This window comes from Dermacentor variabilis, unplaced genomic scaffold (genome assembly GCF_050947875.1).
Source record: "Dermacentor variabilis isolate Ectoservices unplaced genomic scaffold, ASM5094787v1 scaffold_18, whole genome shotgun sequence".
NCBI classification, from domain to species: domain Eukaryota; kingdom Metazoa; phylum Arthropoda; class Arachnida; order Ixodida; family Ixodidae; genus Dermacentor; species Dermacentor variabilis.
In genome coordinates this window covers 2,496,937-2,515,468 of record NW_027460346.1, presented here as the reverse complement: position 1 = coordinate 2,515,468, position 18,532 = coordinate 2,496,937, and the positions used below count along the sequence as shown (strand labels likewise).

The 18,532-nt window shown below is 40.9% G+C and overlaps 1 protein-coding gene across 5 annotated transcripts in view; it reads right to left on the bottom strand.

Annotated features, from left to right (window-relative positions):
* Positions 1-2,950: 2,950 nt before the first annotated feature.
* Positions 2,951-18,532, bottom strand: part of LOC142568291 (protein zer-1 homolog) — a 155,594-nt gene continuing 140,012 nt past the window's right edge. For 2 of the 5 annotated variants that reach the window (XM_075678280.1, XM_075678279.1), the window contains exons 19-21: positions 8,935-8,998; positions 6,723-6,796; positions 2,951-3,095 (exon numbers count right to left, since the gene is read on the bottom strand). In XM_075678280.1, the coding sequence (XP_075534395.1) occupies positions 6,731-6,796; positions 8,935-8,998 (130 nt within the window). In that variant the 3' untranslated portion in view covers positions 2,951-3,095; positions 6,723-6,730. Of the gene's footprint in view, positions 3,096-6,722; positions 6,797-8,414; positions 8,495-8,934; positions 8,999-18,532 lie in introns of all 5 variants that reach the window. The other 3 variants (XR_012825410.1, XM_075678281.1, XM_075678282.1) reach the window with 3 other exon arrangements.

Below are 18,532 nucleotides of genomic sequence, written 5' to 3'. Positions count from 1 at the left end.
TCACAGACCGTAGTCGAACATTTCTTTCTCAAGTCATCGCTGACATCTTGCAGTCTTGCTGCGCCAAGCACAAGCTGACTACGTCTTACCATCCGCAGACCGATGGTCTCGCTGAGTGTCTGAATCGCACCTTAACAGACATGCTTGCAAAGTACGTCTCGTCCAACCATACTGATTTGGACCTTGCCCTACCTTATGTCACTTTTGCATATGATTCTTCGCGTCTCGACACTGCCGGTTATTCCCCATTCTTTCTGCTGTTTGGCGGAGAACTCACACTGCCACTGGACGCATCCCTTCTATCCGCCGCAGCAGAGACCAGCGAGTATGCACTTGACGCCATCACCAGGGTAGCCCAAGCAAGCGAAATTGCCCGCGCTCGCCTCCTGACCTCCCAAGACAAGCAACGCCGCTTGTACGATTGCCAACACAGAGACGTCCACTTTGCGTCTGGATCTCTGGTACTCCTGTGATCCCCGACTCATCACGTTGGCCTGTCAGAAAAACTCCTGTCTCGGTACACAGGCCCATATCGAGTGCTGCGGGCCGTGACTCCAGTTACCTATGAAATCGCTCTAGTCAGTACCAGTGCCTCATCTGCCCTGAATTCTACTGAGGTTGTGCATGTCGCACGCCTCAAGCCATATTACTCTTCTGTTATCACTGATATTTAGACGCCCCGGGACGGTGCTTCTGCCACCGGGGGTAATGATACATGCATGTTGAGTGTTTCTTGTGGCCGATGCACGCGGGCGCCCCGACAAAGACGATGAACACTCTCTGGCTCTTGAGCTGTCGGCTGAACTGGCCAGCGCTGCAGTCACCCTTTGTAAATATACTTTGTAAATAATGCAGTCTTAATCCTTTGTTCGCGTAACAATATGCAGGCAAATTGTGAAGTGGTTGGTTGATTAGGGGGTAAATGAAAATTGCTAAGCCCTTGTTTTCAGTTTGTTTAGAGGTACTAACTGTAAGTAAAAGTTTCCGCACATCCCTGGGTGGACCAAGAATGGCACAGATATTATATTTAGAAGAAACAAGGTCCACTCTATGGGTGATGTGTACCGAAAGTTTGGAATATGTAGGTTAATTACACACTCCAAAAATAATTACTGAATACTCGTCCTTTTACAATTTTTATGCACCATACGAGGTGGGTATACAGTTGGTTTTACCAGTCTCCTTGGTGAACCATACTAGGCATGCTGTTTATATTTCCTTGAACTAGGACTGATGTTGCCGGTCACAAATGATAAGTGTTTAATCTGTGCAGGTTAATAACAGTCTTTGTAGAAAGTTACATATTAAAGCACTTCAAACTGTTGTAATACTGTTATCTGCAATTTTTCTGGGGAGCCCCCAGATAGTTGAAGAAGACATCAAGTTCTAATTCGGTGAAAATGGGAGGAGGGGAGGGGGAATGCTATGTGTAATGTGTGGTGAAACTACTAGGTTTCTGAATTAGAATTGTTGCAAATAATTACTGTACCCTTCATTATTATAGCTCTTGGAACAGGGCAGGCCCTATACTTTCTGCCATGTAAACACAGCAGCAATTCTAATTTTCTTACCTATGCTATAGCACTAATGGTGCTACAAGAGAGTATAACCCATACAAGAGTTATATTCTCCACCAAATTTCTTCTTTCGCAAGGAAACAAACCTCTGCTAATATCTCATGTTCAGTAAAAAAAAAAAGAAAGAAAAACCTATTTAGGTATTTATTCTTTTTCGACCCACTACCGCCCAATTCATGGCCAATCCCCCGTAGTGGGTTGTGCTACAACTACAGGCACCAAACCAAGCCAAATCTTATCCACAAAACAGCCCATAACTACATGTTGTGTATCATATACGATACAGCAATTAATTCGTGCATCGCATGACCACCTGAATGGGTTAAATAATCATATCACATTAGACTAATAAATAGTAAACAAACACCCTAATAACTATTTCACACTAATTTTAAGTGTATAAATTTTGAAAATAACCTGTTTATTTACTAACTTTTTGCATATTGCGTGACGAGCTGCCACCATACATATTTTGAAGGAACCAAACAAGTACATTCAGTGCTAAAGTCACTCTGTATTTTATTGCTAGACAGGACATTCATTTCCCGAGAATATGGAGGACTTTCTTTTCGATTTCATTGCCTAGAAGTTCTAGGTGTATCATATACAGGGTGTCCCAGCTATCAGGCATCGCATTTAAAAAAAGAAACTGGCCATTCTCGGCGAAGATTACCTAATCAAGTGCATATTCTTCAAAGTTGAGTAGCCACCAGTATTTTTGATGATTTCATTCAATTTAATAATTACAATTAGGTAATTTTCTAACTACTGAATTTAAAATTAATTTTTTCATTACAGCTAGCACATTATCTGGTGTGCTGCACCCACAACCTTGGTGCTGATAAGAGTGCGATAACTGGTGGTTGATATGTTGTGGAAAAAGTGCACTCGCCAACTCCTGCGGAGCGTGTTTGAGGGCGCTGCTGCTTTTTAATGGGGACGGGCGGTTAGTCACACAATATTTTTAATTTTTTGAGGCCTTTATCAGATGGAAATAATAGGGCAAAATTACCTGGCCCAAAACATGCCATTCAGAGCAGTAATTATAAAATTAGTTAATTGCAATTAATAAGTTGAGTGACATGAACAAATGACAGCTGCTCTACTGTGAATATGCACTTTGTTATCTTAATGGAGAATGACCAGTCTTTTTTTTTTTTAAATATGATGCACAATAGCTGGCTGGGACAGCCTGTGTGAACACCATGCAGTAAGGGAGTAATTAGTTGATCGTGACCACTTGAATACTGCGATTTCTTATGAGTAATTACCGCCTATTCTAGCAGTGCGCATGAAAAGGCAGAACAGCGCTGTCACAATTTGCACATGAAGCATACATGGGGCTCCTTTCTCCAAAGAAAACAGGGGTGCCATTGAAGAGAACACATATGGCGCGAAGACGCTGCGACTCGCTGCAGCAGCGTTTATTGCAAATCTTTTTGGCGACCCAACGCAGGGGCTCTCTGTCACGCAGTCTCTTCTTCCAGGAACATTGAATCGCCATGCTCAGTCTGGTTGCTGTAAATGACAAGAGGGTGCATTGTTGTAGCAGCTTGTAGCAACACCACTGCAAATAAATTGCAAGACAAAACAAGGGCCACAGGTCTGCTGCCACAAGGTGAAGAACATATGTAGAGATCGTAGATAAAAAAATAACCACAGTGATTGGAAATAGAGGCAGCTAGCTCATAAGCGAACCGAATTTAAAATTATTTCCTATTTACCCCTCACTTTAGTTTTTTTTTTTCATACCTTCTGGCCACATCTAGGAATTTTGCAAGATATTTGGATCTCCAGTTGGCATTTTCCCTAACTAATTGCAGACAATCATAAATGTGATGATACAAGTGTACCAAATTGTGCTGCTTTTATTCAATGTTACAGTTTGTGTTAATACCATATAAATTTTCTGTTGAGTCAAGTTAACCAAAATAATCAGGACTCGAACATTTTTTATAACGAAGTAAGTTGAAGTGAGATACTGCCTCAAATAAAGCACGTGTCAGTGGTCACTTGAAAAATTCTTACAACTTTTAGGGCTTCCATTCCACAAAAATATTCATCAATCTTGTGTTCATTTCCTTACTTTGACATTGCTCCCTCCGGATTTTTCATGTTAAGATGTGCGCCTGGGCATGCCATTGCATTCCAGACAATAAAGGAGCAACCGCAGAGTATATATAACTAAAGAATATGTAGATAAGACTGAAGGTGACTGATGGGACATGATGCAACATGAAGAGTAAGAATTTTTTTACAGAATACTTAAGGATATCTCCGTAGTTTCGCAATTGTGTTGTCCATTTTCCCTCAAGTATTGTCACTGAGAATGTATTTGCACTGAATACTTAGGCCCACACACACACATAAAGGGTTCTTGATGTCTTTTGTGTATCGACTCGTCGCAAAAAAAAAAGTTCTCTATCCAGATATTAAGAGTGCGACTGCATTAAATGAGACTACATTGGCATATTCAATAACTATTAACAGGGTAATTTTAAGAAATTCCATACAATCACTTTGTTATACATTTCCTTTTTTGCAATCACACTGCTGAAAAACAGCAACAAAAATCTGGCATATTTTTAGCGCTCTGACTGAGTGCATTGTTTGTCCTGGGCTCAGTGTCACTGTACTTTTGGCCAAAACAGTGAATGGACCAGAACTAGAAACAGTGTTAACCATAACTAAGCGTTTATGGTCTTTCACAAACAATGTTTCAGCAGACACCAGTCATTATTCTTATATGCAGCATAGAAAACACTGCTTGCTGCATAATTACTCAAACTTCAAGCACAATATATTGTCACAAGTGGCTGTGGATTTTCCTGCGATATGTACAATAAAGAATAAACTGTGGGGTTTAACGACCTGGAACTACACAGCAGATTATAAGCGATGTCATGGTGGAGGGCTCCGGATTAATTTTGACCACCTTCTGTTCTTTAACATGCACCTGAGCATTTTCGCATTCCACGTCAGAATGCGACCACCGAGGACGGAACTGGAACCCGTGACCTCGTGCTCAGTGGCAAAACACCACAGCCCCTGGGCTACTGCGGCAGGCAACAAGATACGTGAAAAGAAAAAGTATTTACGTGTTACCCTCTTCTTGCTCTGCAACATTCCCTGTACACTTACTAAGGCTCACAAGCAATGCCTAAACTCACAGAATTAGAACTAGTGCATGCACTTAACAGCTTTCTTTACAACTTTGAGAAAATGCCAGGAACCTTGGCTAACATTTCTATACATACAAAGAAATCTACTGCTTGCATTACTTTTAGTGTTGGCTCTTATTACTCCATTACAGAGATCTTCGGCACATAAAGCCATACTTGCACAAGGCATGCAGGCCTGAGGAAACAACCGAGATGACAGCAGCAGTGAACTCTTCCCTCGCCATATGGCAATGTTGAGAATCTCAGTGTGAACTACAGAAATGCTCCAAACCCCATGAACAGCACTGCCATGTCGCCACATGCAGAGCGTAGTGCGATTACCAGAGTGTAACAAAATGTCACGGACCGTGCTGACACCCTCTCTGCCACGCAACAGTACCAGGATAATTCCACGTAACACTGGCGAGGCATGTCCAGATAACATCTTTAATTTTTATGAAAACATATGTTGCTCCTTTTCTTGGTGGAACACTGAACCCCATGCTTAGTTTTAAAAAAACTTATTGTCAAGAAAAAAACCGTACACACATTTATGGGAATCGGCGATAGCTTTCTTTGATGTTTATGGAAAGCTTAAAGGAAATATTATGGAAATGTAATGCTAATGGTGCAAATATTTATATAAAGCGACACAAATGCAGTGCAATGTTTATGCAAATATAACACAATCACGTAAATGTTTCAATGTGGAGGCAACGCACGTGTCCACTGTATTGCACTGCACATCACTTCCACAACTCATAAGACAGTTTATTTACGTTATGTATCAATAATTCAGTTTTATTACAGCATAAAACACTTGCATTAGGTTAGTGGGTGAAGCAAGCACTAATGCTTTCGTACACTGCAAATCATGGCACGAACAAGACTTTTGAAACAGTGCAACAGAGCAGAATGCAAACGCAACCCACTGTGACACTACCTGGATGTAAAATTTCACAAAGTAGCAGTAAGCCAAATGCACACCAAATGTCAATCCCACCTAATGCTGTATCTGTCTGTATCTGACCATACTGTGCTTTTTTGCAGATACTAATAATGATCACAAAATCTGCACTGTGGCATGATCTACACAAAATACAAAGTAGAAGAAAACATTCGTAGTCTATGGCCTCTGAAATTGGGCAGCACATGCGTGGCTTGCCGCGCATGTCAAATCTTGGAGGCCACGTTCAGCTAGTAAAGCCTCTCTCTTGTTAAGCCTAAAGCAATGGAACAATCAAGAACAGATCAAGAAAACAGCCCACAGGCTTCGCTAGTACTTTACTGTCAAAGCATCAGAATACAAATCTAAAGCATATACAAGCATCAGTTTGGAACAAATGGGCCAAACAGTGCAGGATGACAACTTGATAGATACAAACCCGGCGGCACCTGCTTTGGCGAGCACGGCCATTTTCCTGTAAGCCCCACTGCCCTTGCGTGTGTTAGCACTGCATGCATCACTTACACACAGGGCAAGCACAATGTGTCGCAGCAATGCAAATGCACACCCTACATTCTTGAGTTAGCTACTACATACTATACCAAAAGCTAACGTCAGTTTCATAATCGGCAATGTGGCTCCAACTAAGCCGCTTCAGATGGCTGTATGGGCATCGTATCATGACTCCAGGCAACGCACCAAACGAATTAGTGCCTCATATTTTCTTGAGTGCGTTTTAGTAACGGCAATGTTAACATAGCACAATGATCAGAAGTGGTGTGCTCGTTGATTTTAAAAAGATTACAACATTCCTCACTGCTGAGGCTGCCACATGTCAACGTTGCAGTTACTGCTTTTAGGTGTAATGTCTGCTAAGCCCTTAGCTGCCCATGGCTACCAAGCGTCGTCATTCCACTGAATGTCTATAAGCCAGCAAATGTTCTGTTCTGAACATTTTGCATCATAATAATGTCATTCTTGTTCTACCCAATGCTTATTCCAGGCTTCTTTCTTTCTATCTCAATGCACACTTTGTACCTATTCTGTTAATTTGACTTCTTCCTCCCCACTTGGCAGCTTCTCTTGCTGACTTTTTCTTCCTTTCTCTTTAGCTGCAAAGTGTGGAGAAGGAGCAAAGAAAACTTCACTTAATAAAAATGTGGAGGTCACCGCTGCTGAGGACCAGTTTCATCTCCCTTTACAAATTTACTTACTATACCTCAAAGGTCACAGTGAATGGGTTCTGCAATGGGTAGGAGCTGACTATTACAGAAATATTAAAAGCTGTTCAGTTGTTTGATCATTGCTTTGAAGTCACTGATACTAGAGTGGAACACAATCTCAGGGGAAAGGCTATTCTAATCTTGTGATGTCTCGATGAAAAATTGAAGGTACATAGAGGAGTAAATCGGCAGCAAGTACATAGCATTTTCGTGGTTCATGTGATCTGAATCACCATGGGCTTGCTTGAAGGCGAGAGTTTGAGGTGGCGCATGATACAACTTGGACAGACAAAGATGAGCTAAATTGTGACATGATGAAAGGCTTGAGATTAGCATGAGGCTTTAGTTCGGTCACAATTGATCTACATAAGTAATCTAAGAAAAATTCCGCTGCATGGTTTTGGGGAGATTCTGAAGTTTTGCCAAGGTAAAAATAGTGAAGGTTGCAACCAGCACACGCAGATTCAAATTTAGGTGTCACCAAGAGGAAGCTTCAGCTCAGACCTGCTTTCGTTATACAAATACATGTAAAATGCATAAATGGTTTTACACAATTAAGTAATAGGTAAACATAACTACTGTTATGTTATGCATAAATGCTTTGATGAGACAACCTCTGGACTGATTTGAATAAAATTTATTATATCTGACAGAGAAAATTAAATTACAGTGACTGTAAGAAGGAAAATATTGATTTAGGACCTCAATATATTTTTTAATGCCGAAATTCGGTACGTCTAAGAAATAGAAAGAAGTTTACAAATCTGTAACTATGCGCCAAAAACAGATATCCCAGTTCTGCAAACTGCATCTATTAGAGCATCAAAAAGGGACAACTTTGAAATATAAATTTATGGATTATTGTGAAATTGTTACAATGTTTATGAGGGTTTAGCAATATTCCTACTAACAAATAAGTGTTATATTTAAAAGCAGTTTACATTACATCAATTTTGTTCACTTTGTTCAGGTGCAGTTGACCGAATTGTGAAATCATTTTTCGTTGCAGAGTTAGAGTTGTAAAATTGATACATTAGCTTTTGAAATCTTGCAATTCTCAACAATTTTTGGGAAAAATATAGACCGCCTAAATAAAACATCAGTTTTTTACAATCACTAGATTTTAACTTTTTCTTTTAAATGCAACAAACTTCATAGATATCAGTACTGTGGCTGCTGAGAAAAATGATGCTTCCGTTCCCCATGTATTTAGAAAGGAGCCCCGAAACTAAAGTTTCCTTTTAATGCCTGATAAGCAGTTACACCGGAGACAATTAAGAATGTGTTTAGCTTCGTAAACCACATGCATCATGTGAAGAACTCGTGTTAGATATGATGACAAATAATGCTAGGTGTTTGTATGTATTTGCAGATGAAATTTCACTGTTGTAAACAACAAATCTTGGCGTTCAGCAGTATTGCCAGCAATTAAAGTTTTAATTTGATGAAGGCCAAATTGAAGGGAGTGAACATATGTGTTGTTTAGTGAACAATAAGTGGCAGTCACCTGCAAAGAGTCTCATCCTTGAAGAAATGTTACCTGGAAAATCCTTGGCAAAGGGCCAAGGACCATGCCCTCAGGCATGCCTGAAATAACAGGACTCGGGGAGAAGATCGATTAGTAGCACAAAAAAATTTCTGCAGTTCGAAAGCTATAAATCCATCCAAAAACAGAAGGCTCAAGGTTGATGCACGAAAGTTTAGAAATGGCTGTTTATGAGGAAGTCTGCAAAAAGCTTTTTTGAAGTTAAGAAAGAGAGCATCAACCAGTACATTTACAGTAGTTTTAAAGCCACGGCTGTTTGATGGAAATGTACCCATACGTTTTCATAAAGTGGTTGCACTAAAGCTAACGTTAACAGCGCAAGTTGAGTATCAGAAGAAACACTGGAAACATTGTTGATTTTTGCAAAAACACTTAAATGACATTAGAAATTTAGCTATGTAGGAACAGACATGTTCCATTACTTTTGAGCGGACACCTGAAAGAGACATGGGACGATAATTTTTGGATGAAGATGTGGTACCTGGATGAGGTTAACCCATGCCCACTTTCCAGTCTCGAAGCACCACTCCACTTGATAGACACCACTGAAATGTATGCGACAGGATGAAACTGGTTACATTTTTAGAATTCGTCAGTACTTTCACATTGATGCTGTGAGCACCACCGGAAGATGCGTTAGTGAATCGATAATTCTGGCAATACAAACAGCGTCAAACGTTATTTCGGGCTGATCGAGTGATTGACGGGAGGATAAAGAAGTTCGGTATCAGGTTCGCTAGGAAAAACTGAACAAAAAGCCCGATTTAGTAGGTGCATGACACAGTGTACTGAAATTAAAACACTGTTCTTGTCTTGCAGCGCAATGTCCGATGAATGTAGTAGTGACATCTTGATGAAGATGACATTTTCCAGAATTGCTGAAATCTATAACTTAATATACCAGGTAAGCTTAAGTAATATGACCGCGTAGCTCAATCTGCACAATAGAAAAGTTCTTCTGTGACAGAGTATTTGTCTGAACCATACTGCGTATTCAATAACTTTTCAGATGGGAATTAAAGATTTTTGTTTGTTTCTTTTTAAGACACCTTCAATGCAACCTTTAACCACGGGGATGCTGAATGCATGCTGTTTGCGAGGGTAGTAACACAGTTTCAAATTAGTTGCTACATTTTCAGTTAGTTTTGACAAGATACAGAACAAAAATGGTCAAACCGATAGTTGGTCCTTCATGGCACTGTATTTCCACTTACAAGAGGTAAAGATTTCCCCTGACCCACTTCCTCTGAGTTGAGGAGCACGAAAGTTGGCATATTTACTTTTCTTTTTCTACATTGCTACCACCAAATGTCGCACACTTCTGCCAGTGCTTTATGCAGCTACGGACACCACTCTTGTAAAGTCCTCACGTTGGCCTTGGAGCCATTACTTCACAGAAAGAAGTGGAAATCTGTGGGCACAAGGTTCTGGGAGTGCGAGGTACGGCGAACAATTTCCTATTTACAGGAACTAGCTTCCATCTGTGCAACATGCGAGTTGTAAACTGGAGAATCATCTTGCAAGATCAAGGCGCCGTTTGACAGCATGCCACGCCTGCCGATTTTGATGCCTAATGTTTTAGCACAAAACATTACAAAAAGCACAAAGGGACACGAACGGGACTGGTTTTTTTGTAAAATTTGCACTAAAACAGTATTAAGCATGGATTACCAACTGTCCAGAACCAATGCTTTGTTCCAATTTTGATGGTTTCCCTTAATTTCATCAACAAGTTAATAGGTCCCATTACAGTGGCACCTTGTGGCAGGAAATCTCTTATCACTACTTCTTGCTGATCAAAACAACTGTCAGCATCACCTTGTTAACAGAGGTTTCCACGCATGTCTTTTAGGGTGGTGATGAGTCGTAGTGCTCTCGTTGTTGCGAATTTTGTTTCTGGGTTGCAATATTGAACTCTCGTTTCATCCTCTGCAAATAATCTCACAAAAAGTAATCTTGGTTTTGAAGGCACGGGGTTAAGTGTCGACGGCTGCAGTTACTCGGTTCTCTTTGTGAAAACAGACAACTAGCTAGGAAACCAATGTGCTGACACTTTTCGCATGAGCAGATTTTTCTGAACAATATATTATTTATACCCTACACTGACCATTATTTTTCAGCTGCTACACAGCGATTTTCTCGTATTGCAGCCTCCATTTTTGTTGCAGTATCCTCCTCAATGGCTAAATGAAGTCGACCGGGAATTGTTGCCATTTTAACTAAATGCTTTCCAGGTTTCAACTGCTGATGCTAGTACATAATGATATCATACAATTTAAAAATTGTCCCATACACAGTTGTCACTTCTTGAAAATTTTGTGAAGGTGTGTTGCATTTGAGAAAGGGAAAATTCATAACTGCCTAGTGCTCCATTGGCTCCATGCTCCCACCCTCCTCTTTTTAAAACTGTAAAACTAAAATATTTATTGGAAAAGAGCTGAACATTCTTTTTATGACCTATAGAGATGCTTACCTAGCGCTGTATGAAATTTCTTTTATGGACGCCTATGTAAACTGGGCCAGGGGAAATCTTTATTGAATGACACTAGTATCATACAGAATTAATGGAGCACTGACACAAAAATTTTGGATTTTGTCTTTTCTGTTGTAACAAGTAGGTAATGACCCAGTTATCATGGCACGAAACCTCGTTTGCTTCAGTGTGCAGCAGTTAATTGTTTAGAGCCTTGTTCGTAGCAACCAGTCCAAGTTTTGATTTCAGAGAGGAATGAGAGGGGACGGTAGGTTTGTAAACACAGCTAGTCACGCGAGTCCAGCGGTGACAATTTTCTGTAGACGGGAGTTGCCACCGCGCTGCATGCAGCCAATCTCTTTCAGGTGTAGGCAGCTTCAAATCAACCACCTTTCCCCCGTGGCGACCCTCCTGGAATAATTGCTCCACATTTAGCAGCTGCTGATAAGCGGTGACACATGTCCATGCCATTAGCGCTGTTTTGGCAACAGCTAACTTCCCTATAGATGAAGGCAAATTCACATTTTGTTCCTTAATTAAAATCCAGGCCAGTAAGAGTGCCAAGTGTTATACTGAACCATAAGGACAATAAAATATGTACAATCTCTCTGCAAATTTTCAGTAAGGCAAAGCAGAGGTAATAAAATTAATATTTTTCTACACTCGAAATGAGGTGAACAAATGCAGCTGCTCTTCAGCAGGGTCCACTCCTTGCATCCAGTGGCCGTGCACAAACTCCATCCACTTGTGCCGCTGAGGGCCCATCGCGGGGAAACCTATGCATGACTATACCCAGCCCTAAACGTGTCAGGCAAAAGTCAACAATCCAGTATGCCCCTGAAATTGTGCTGTACCCATGTTTCGTGCATGGTCAATACAGCACAATCAATGCAGACAGTGCGGGAAATATCAATGGGCATAAAAAAAAAACGGTTGCAGCAACATGGATAACATCCTACTTCGACTAACATCCGAGGAATACTGGGAGTGTGACAATGAAGGTCGTGGTAATGAGGCGAGCAGAAGCACATAAAAGGAGCTTGGTAGAGACCACAAACTCGTGACACAGTGCTATTGTTGTTGTTCTCTGGTATGTTTACAAACCCACCTTGTTGATGTCAATGTTGCGAGGTGCTGCGCTTTGTGGTTTTCTGCACGCACATACTTCAAAACTCATTTTAAATATGTTTTAAGCTACATTCGCCATTGATATTTTGTAGATGCTGTGTGTGTGTGTGTCCACAAAAATTGACCTTGCAAGTTATCTCGACTTTGAAATTTCATGTCAATACTCCATTAAAAAAAAAAAACATCTTTCTGAGGTTAGGTAGGTAGCACTGAAATGCAATATGAATAACAGTGTGTTCACTTATTGACCTTGTGCGCAACCAATGGTGGTGCTGTGAACGGTGCTCTGGTGACATCAGCAGAGGGTCTCCCCTTTATTGTCTGCTTTTTTCATTCATTTGCCCGTGCTCTGTGTACTCACACAGCACAACACTCTCCAGTTACTAGCTGTATTTTTCCTAGTGTTGGTTTTATAAATGCTAGCATTAGAACAAGAAACTCTATATATTAATTGTACCTTCCACATAACCACCCAACATGGTAGTACAGTGACTATGGCATAGTGCTGCTGAGCTCGAAGTCATAGGTTAGGTCCTGGCTGTGGTGGCTGCATTTAGATGGGGACGAAATGCAAAAACGCTCATGTCCTATAATTTAGGTGCAAGTTAAAGAACCCCTGAGCATGAGAAGGAAATTTACAGAAGAATAAAAATGTATTGGAAGGCATATGAAAATTATTAAGACCATCACGCACGTCTCGCCGAATTGGTCATCCGCTGAAAGTCTCACGCCAACGTGCCCGTACGACTACATTTTCCAAGTCATTCTTCCTCCGAACAGCAAGCGACTGGAACGACCTTCCCCATCAAATTGCAGCTATCACCTGTCCATCAACCTTCCTAGAAAAAGTTACATCCCACCTGTCATCATGAAAAAAAAAAATGTTTTACTTTCTCACGTTAACCCCACCCCTTATGTAAAACCCCCTACAGGGGGTCTTTAAGGAAATAAAAATGAAATGAAATGAAATTAACAATGCCTGACTGAGAGCTTACCACTGTCATTCAAAAGCAAAGTGTACAATCACTGCATGCTATCGGTGCTAACATATGGCGCAGGAACTTAAAGGTTAACACAGAACAACTTAAGGACTGCGCCAAGAGTGATGAAGCAAAACATGTTAGGCATAACGTTAAAGAGACAGGAAGAGAGCAGAGTGGATCAGAGAACAAACGGGGGTAGCTGATATTCTAGTTGACATTAACAGAAAGAAATGGAACTGTGCAGGCCATGTAATGCATAGCGCCGATAATCGGAAGACCATTATAGTTAAAGGGACACTAAAGGCAAATATTAAGTTGCGCTAAAGTCATAGATTAGTGCTCGAGAATCTCTAAGGCATCAATATTATCACGAGCAGAGCATGATTAGACACTCCCCTGGGATGTCCCGATGATGAAGGCACTCCTCATTTAAGTTCTGCCACTAGTATTCAACCAGTCATTATAAGAACATCAATTTATTACATTATAAGACGAATGAAAATGTTACTTGTCCGGTTCTATTTCATTTTTAGAAAAAAGAACTCATTGAAATTACCCTTGACAAAGACGTGGGCAGTCGAAAGCGCCCGCGCTTTCGGGTTTCCGTAGTTTCATTATCGTGTAGTGCTGCACTGGTTTTGGTGGCTTGTGAAACTCGCACAAACTGAAAGTGGCAGAGAATTCCACGGGCATGAGATGTCACGGGATGCACGAATGGTCCATGCCACTTGACCAAAAGCAGCTGCAGCCACGAATCCACTGCTCTGTCTTGGCTCGGTTTCTCCATAGACGTGCATTTGCATTTTGTGCAAGAAACCATACCACCATCTGTTGGGCGCCATTTTACTCCCCGACGGTGGCAAAGGGCGGTGATGGCATATACAATGTCACTCCTCCCCGGTTGGATGGCGGGAGATTTGAATTGCGATAAAGGTATTCAGACCCTTCAGATGCTACTTTCTCATTAACGAAGTATTTTATTGGCATGGAACAAGTTTTGCGAGGTTTCTGGACTGGTATTTAAACAGTCCACGTCGACTTAGTATTTGCCTTTAGTGTCCCTTTAAACAATGGGTGTCAAGGGAAGGGAAGTGCAGTCGAGGACGGCAGAAGATTAGGTGGGGTGATGATATTGGAAAATTTGCAGATGCAAGTTGGAATCAGCTAGCGCAAGACAGAGGTAATTGGAGGTTGCTGGGAGAGAGATGCCTTTGTCCTGCAGTGGATATAAAAATAGGCTGGTGATGATAATGATGAAAGAACCCCGGGCGGGCAAAATTCATCCGGAGGCCACCACTATGGCATGCCGCATAATCGTACTGTGGTTTTGACACATAAAACTCCAGAATTTAATACATAAATAATAGAAAAAAAATATTTTTTTTCCATATAAACATACCTGTCGCAGTCGGGGACACAGTCTCATGTATCAGTCATGAATCGTCACACCAAACGAGTAAACTAGTCTATGCAGCTTTGGAAATGAGGCACAATCGCAGGGCTAATTTGTGAAATTTCACATAGACTAAATGGCAGTGTAGTTTAGATTTTAGGTTTAGATTCCGCTCATAACTCTAATTACTTGGTTTTGCATACATAAAATTTTCACTGACAAGAAGAATCACAATTTCATTGACAAGTGGTTAGTCTAGAACATTAGTTACACCATGCTCTGTAATGTTTCGCGATCATCAAGCATGCTTTAATATGTTTTCTTAGAAATAACTCATTACCACTTCTCAATGCAAAAATTTTGTGTTTATTTAGGCTAGCATGAGACTATTTCTTTTCAAAACACTTTCAGACTGCCAGGAACCACTCAGAAAACATCACTTTATTAGCAAACGAATAAAAATATTGCTGTAAAGACAAAAGCGCAGGGGAACCTGTCTACATTTTGTTGCATGTCCCCTTTTCTTTCCTTGTGTGTTTAGCACTCCAGCTACTTATGCAGCAGGGATGGCATTAGGATTTTTTTACTGCACATGCGACAAGCCAGTTCCTTTGGGGGGCAGGGAGGCGGGAACTTATGCATTGTGTTTTGACCATGTTTACCTGGGCTGAAGGTCTTCTAAACACATCAGTGTGAATAAGGTATTCCAGTATAGCAGTAAGATATAAATTAAAATTTAGCATATTTACACAGCAGTGCTTCTGCTAAGAAAATGAAAATTTATATAATACATGGACACCTCATACACAAAAAACAGTATTAAATAAATAAAAAAAAAAACACTCAGCAGCAACAAAATAACATCAGTTAGCTCGATCACAATATAGCGTCAAGAGAGCAATTTCACAACAGGAGAGAGAACTAACACTACTAAGCAATGTGCATATCAATTCCAACTTTGGTAAATACACGCTAGATTACAAAAAAAATAAATATATAATAATAATACACCCACAATTGTGGCAACGGCTAGTGATTCTAAATGTTCGAAATGGGAAAAAGAATAACAACAACAAATAGAAGAGAGGAGAGAACTGCAAAAATAGAGCACGCAATAGGCATTTGAGCCAGTGTCATATTTGGTTATACAGTACAGCACGTTTCACAAATGCAAATAACAGCTCTCTGACCATACGCTGTTCACTACACAAACTAGGCCACCGACATGGCCTCGGAAAGCATCCCATATAGAGTCCCTTTCAAAGCGAACACAGGGACAGGAAGGTTTCATCACAACCACACATGCCAATGCCTGCGCTGTGAAAGTACAAGACAAAACACAGCCAGGATTTATTCGATGGTGAAGCAGGTGTTCTGACACACCAGTATAGGTATCGGCCCATTATAGCGGCATACTAGTGCAGACATATACATTGATTACTGTGCGCAGCATCGAACATGTTGACAACATGCTGAAGATCTATCTTATTGGCAGAAGATCGCTCGACCGCAAGCACAGCTAGGTCGCTCAGACGGTTATTCGTTATCTTAAGATACCGTATTTACAAGATTCTAACACGCCCTCGAATGTAACGCGCACCCGTTTTCCGTGATCTACAAAAAGAAAAGTCCTTTACAGTACCGCGCACCTCACTCTTTCATACAAAAATACCACTTTCTCTCATTTGGAAAAGAACAAAGATTTACACCCCAATGCACTAAAGTTGCGATAAATAAACAAATTGGCAGTTTCGCCTCAAAGGTGAAACAGATTATGATAGCAAATTAGTAGACAGCTATAGGAAAAAAAAGGATAGTAGCTTTATTGCCAGTATGCGAATTTCAGGATGATACAAATTTTTCATAAGTCCTGGCCCATGTCCATTAGCTTAGAATGTGCTAAATTTCTGATGCTGTGAACGTCTTTTTGTACGGCGGCAGATGGTATGAACAACCGAGCCACCGCATGATCCCCAGAAAAGCCAGCAAGGAGGCGGCAAGCAGAATGCTAGGGCCAGGAGCTGGCTGTTTTCAGACTGGCAGAGCCGCCACGCCGTTGCGCCAGTCACATTCCTGCTGCGCCAGGGTGACCTACATCACTTCACCTTGACTCCGTCTCCATGCAATTTTGCCATTTATTTCATGCTATCATGACAGAGAGCAAGTACCACAGGCGAATTAGGATCAAAGCGGGCAGCCTCAGTGCTGGCATGTTGCGCAAGCATAGTATACGGAGGAGTGTTCTGGTAAACTTATACCGGAGCCCACTAAACACCACGTACATGCTATCTTGGCAGCTGGTATATGGTAATGCTCTGCTAAAAAATGAAATGCCAGCATTGAAACTTGTGAAACATGCAGCTCACTTCTGCAAAAATATGAAGCTCCGATCTCTTATGCATAGAGTTACTATAATGACTAGAGCAAAAGTTAAGCGAAAAAATTGCCAACCACAAGGACGCCGCTATGTTGCTACCTCCAATTTTTTTAACAATAAGAATAATCAAAATACACATAGCACATACGTATGGACAATGTGTAAAGTTCATTCCGAACGTTTTTGAGAAAAGAGAGGTTTAGCTTGTCTGGTATTCGGGTAAACGCACACGGACACAGGTGGGACAGAGGTGTAAACAGGAGCGGCCTGCATGGTGCAGCCACCTGCTGGCGCGGAGCTCAAACAGACAAAAACAGCTAATATTGCAGTAACCAAGTGTACTCTACTTTGCTGCGGGTGTAAATTTTTGGCAGCAACACGATTATGCCAGTGCCGCCTATGTTTACATGAATACCGGACAAGCTAAACCTCTCTAAAGATACAATGGCTATTTATAAAATTTCAGAGTAAAACTTACAATGTGTGAGAGGATGCGTTTACAGGCCCCTGAACTAGATGGTGCTACCATACTGAGGGAGACTCGGGATCGCGTTGATTACACATCTGAATAACATCGTGTCTCTGCCTGCACGGAGTAGCAACATGGTAGCACCTTTTCGGTTACCAATTTAAATGCATGAGTGCTATGGCAAGCATTTCCTCTAAATTTAGTTATATGAACTTTGTGCCCGCATGTTTACGGTGATACCAAGATGGCGGCACTACGTCAACAGAAAGGCACATGATCAGCAGTGCAATAGCACCTCTAGAAGCCCGATTTTCATTCCGATATTGAAGGCCACACACTAAAAAAAGTGCACTCTTTTCAAGCTCTGCTGTGTATTACTTTATAATATTCTGCCATGAGACAAAGAAGGTCTTAGGATTGTGGGAAACAAAATTTAAATGGAAAATTTTGACTAAGTTGGGAACTACCCGATTTTTTTTACATTTTTGGGTGATCCGACTTTCAGGTGATACGGGATGTTTGTGCCATCCCGAGAAATTCATATCATAGAGATTCTATTGTTTGCACACCAGATGCAAGCTCCAGCAAACTGGTTCATATAGCACAGAATGTTAACCGACAAAAGAGTGCCTATGAATGCACATTCATTCTGCATAATCGGACAATACATCACAACAAAACCTGTAGATAAAATGTCAGCTTTGACTTTCTTATACACTTAATTCCTGTTAATTTTACCTTTGTAGGAGCGCAAGACTAGGTCAAATGATCCGAAAAGTTGAATTAACAAATGGTGGCAAAATGAACAAATTCAAACCTTTTTTTATTGCTTAAGGTAGTCTGTCTTCATAGACTACTTAAGTCGGGATTATAATAACTATACATAATATCGTCGTCGGTCAGTGGTCCACAGACCTCAACACTGTCCTCAACACTGAAAAAATCCTCAAAGAAGACTTCACCCAGGGCCCAGCGCAATGATGATGATGATGATGTATGGGTTTTTTTGGTGCAAGGGCCAGGGATGGCCAAAGAGCGCCAAGAAATGGTGTAGGGAAGTTGATGATGCAGTGGATGACAAAAGTCAGATGTAGCAAGGCTGTATAGAAGTCGAAAACATTCCCAGTAAGGTGCATAAAATATGCAAGCATTAAAATAATGTCAAGCAGAGTTATGTGGGCAATGACCATAAAACATATCTTAAAATGAAACAACACGAAAAAAAAAAATGTGTTGATTCTGCTAGCGTTACCACC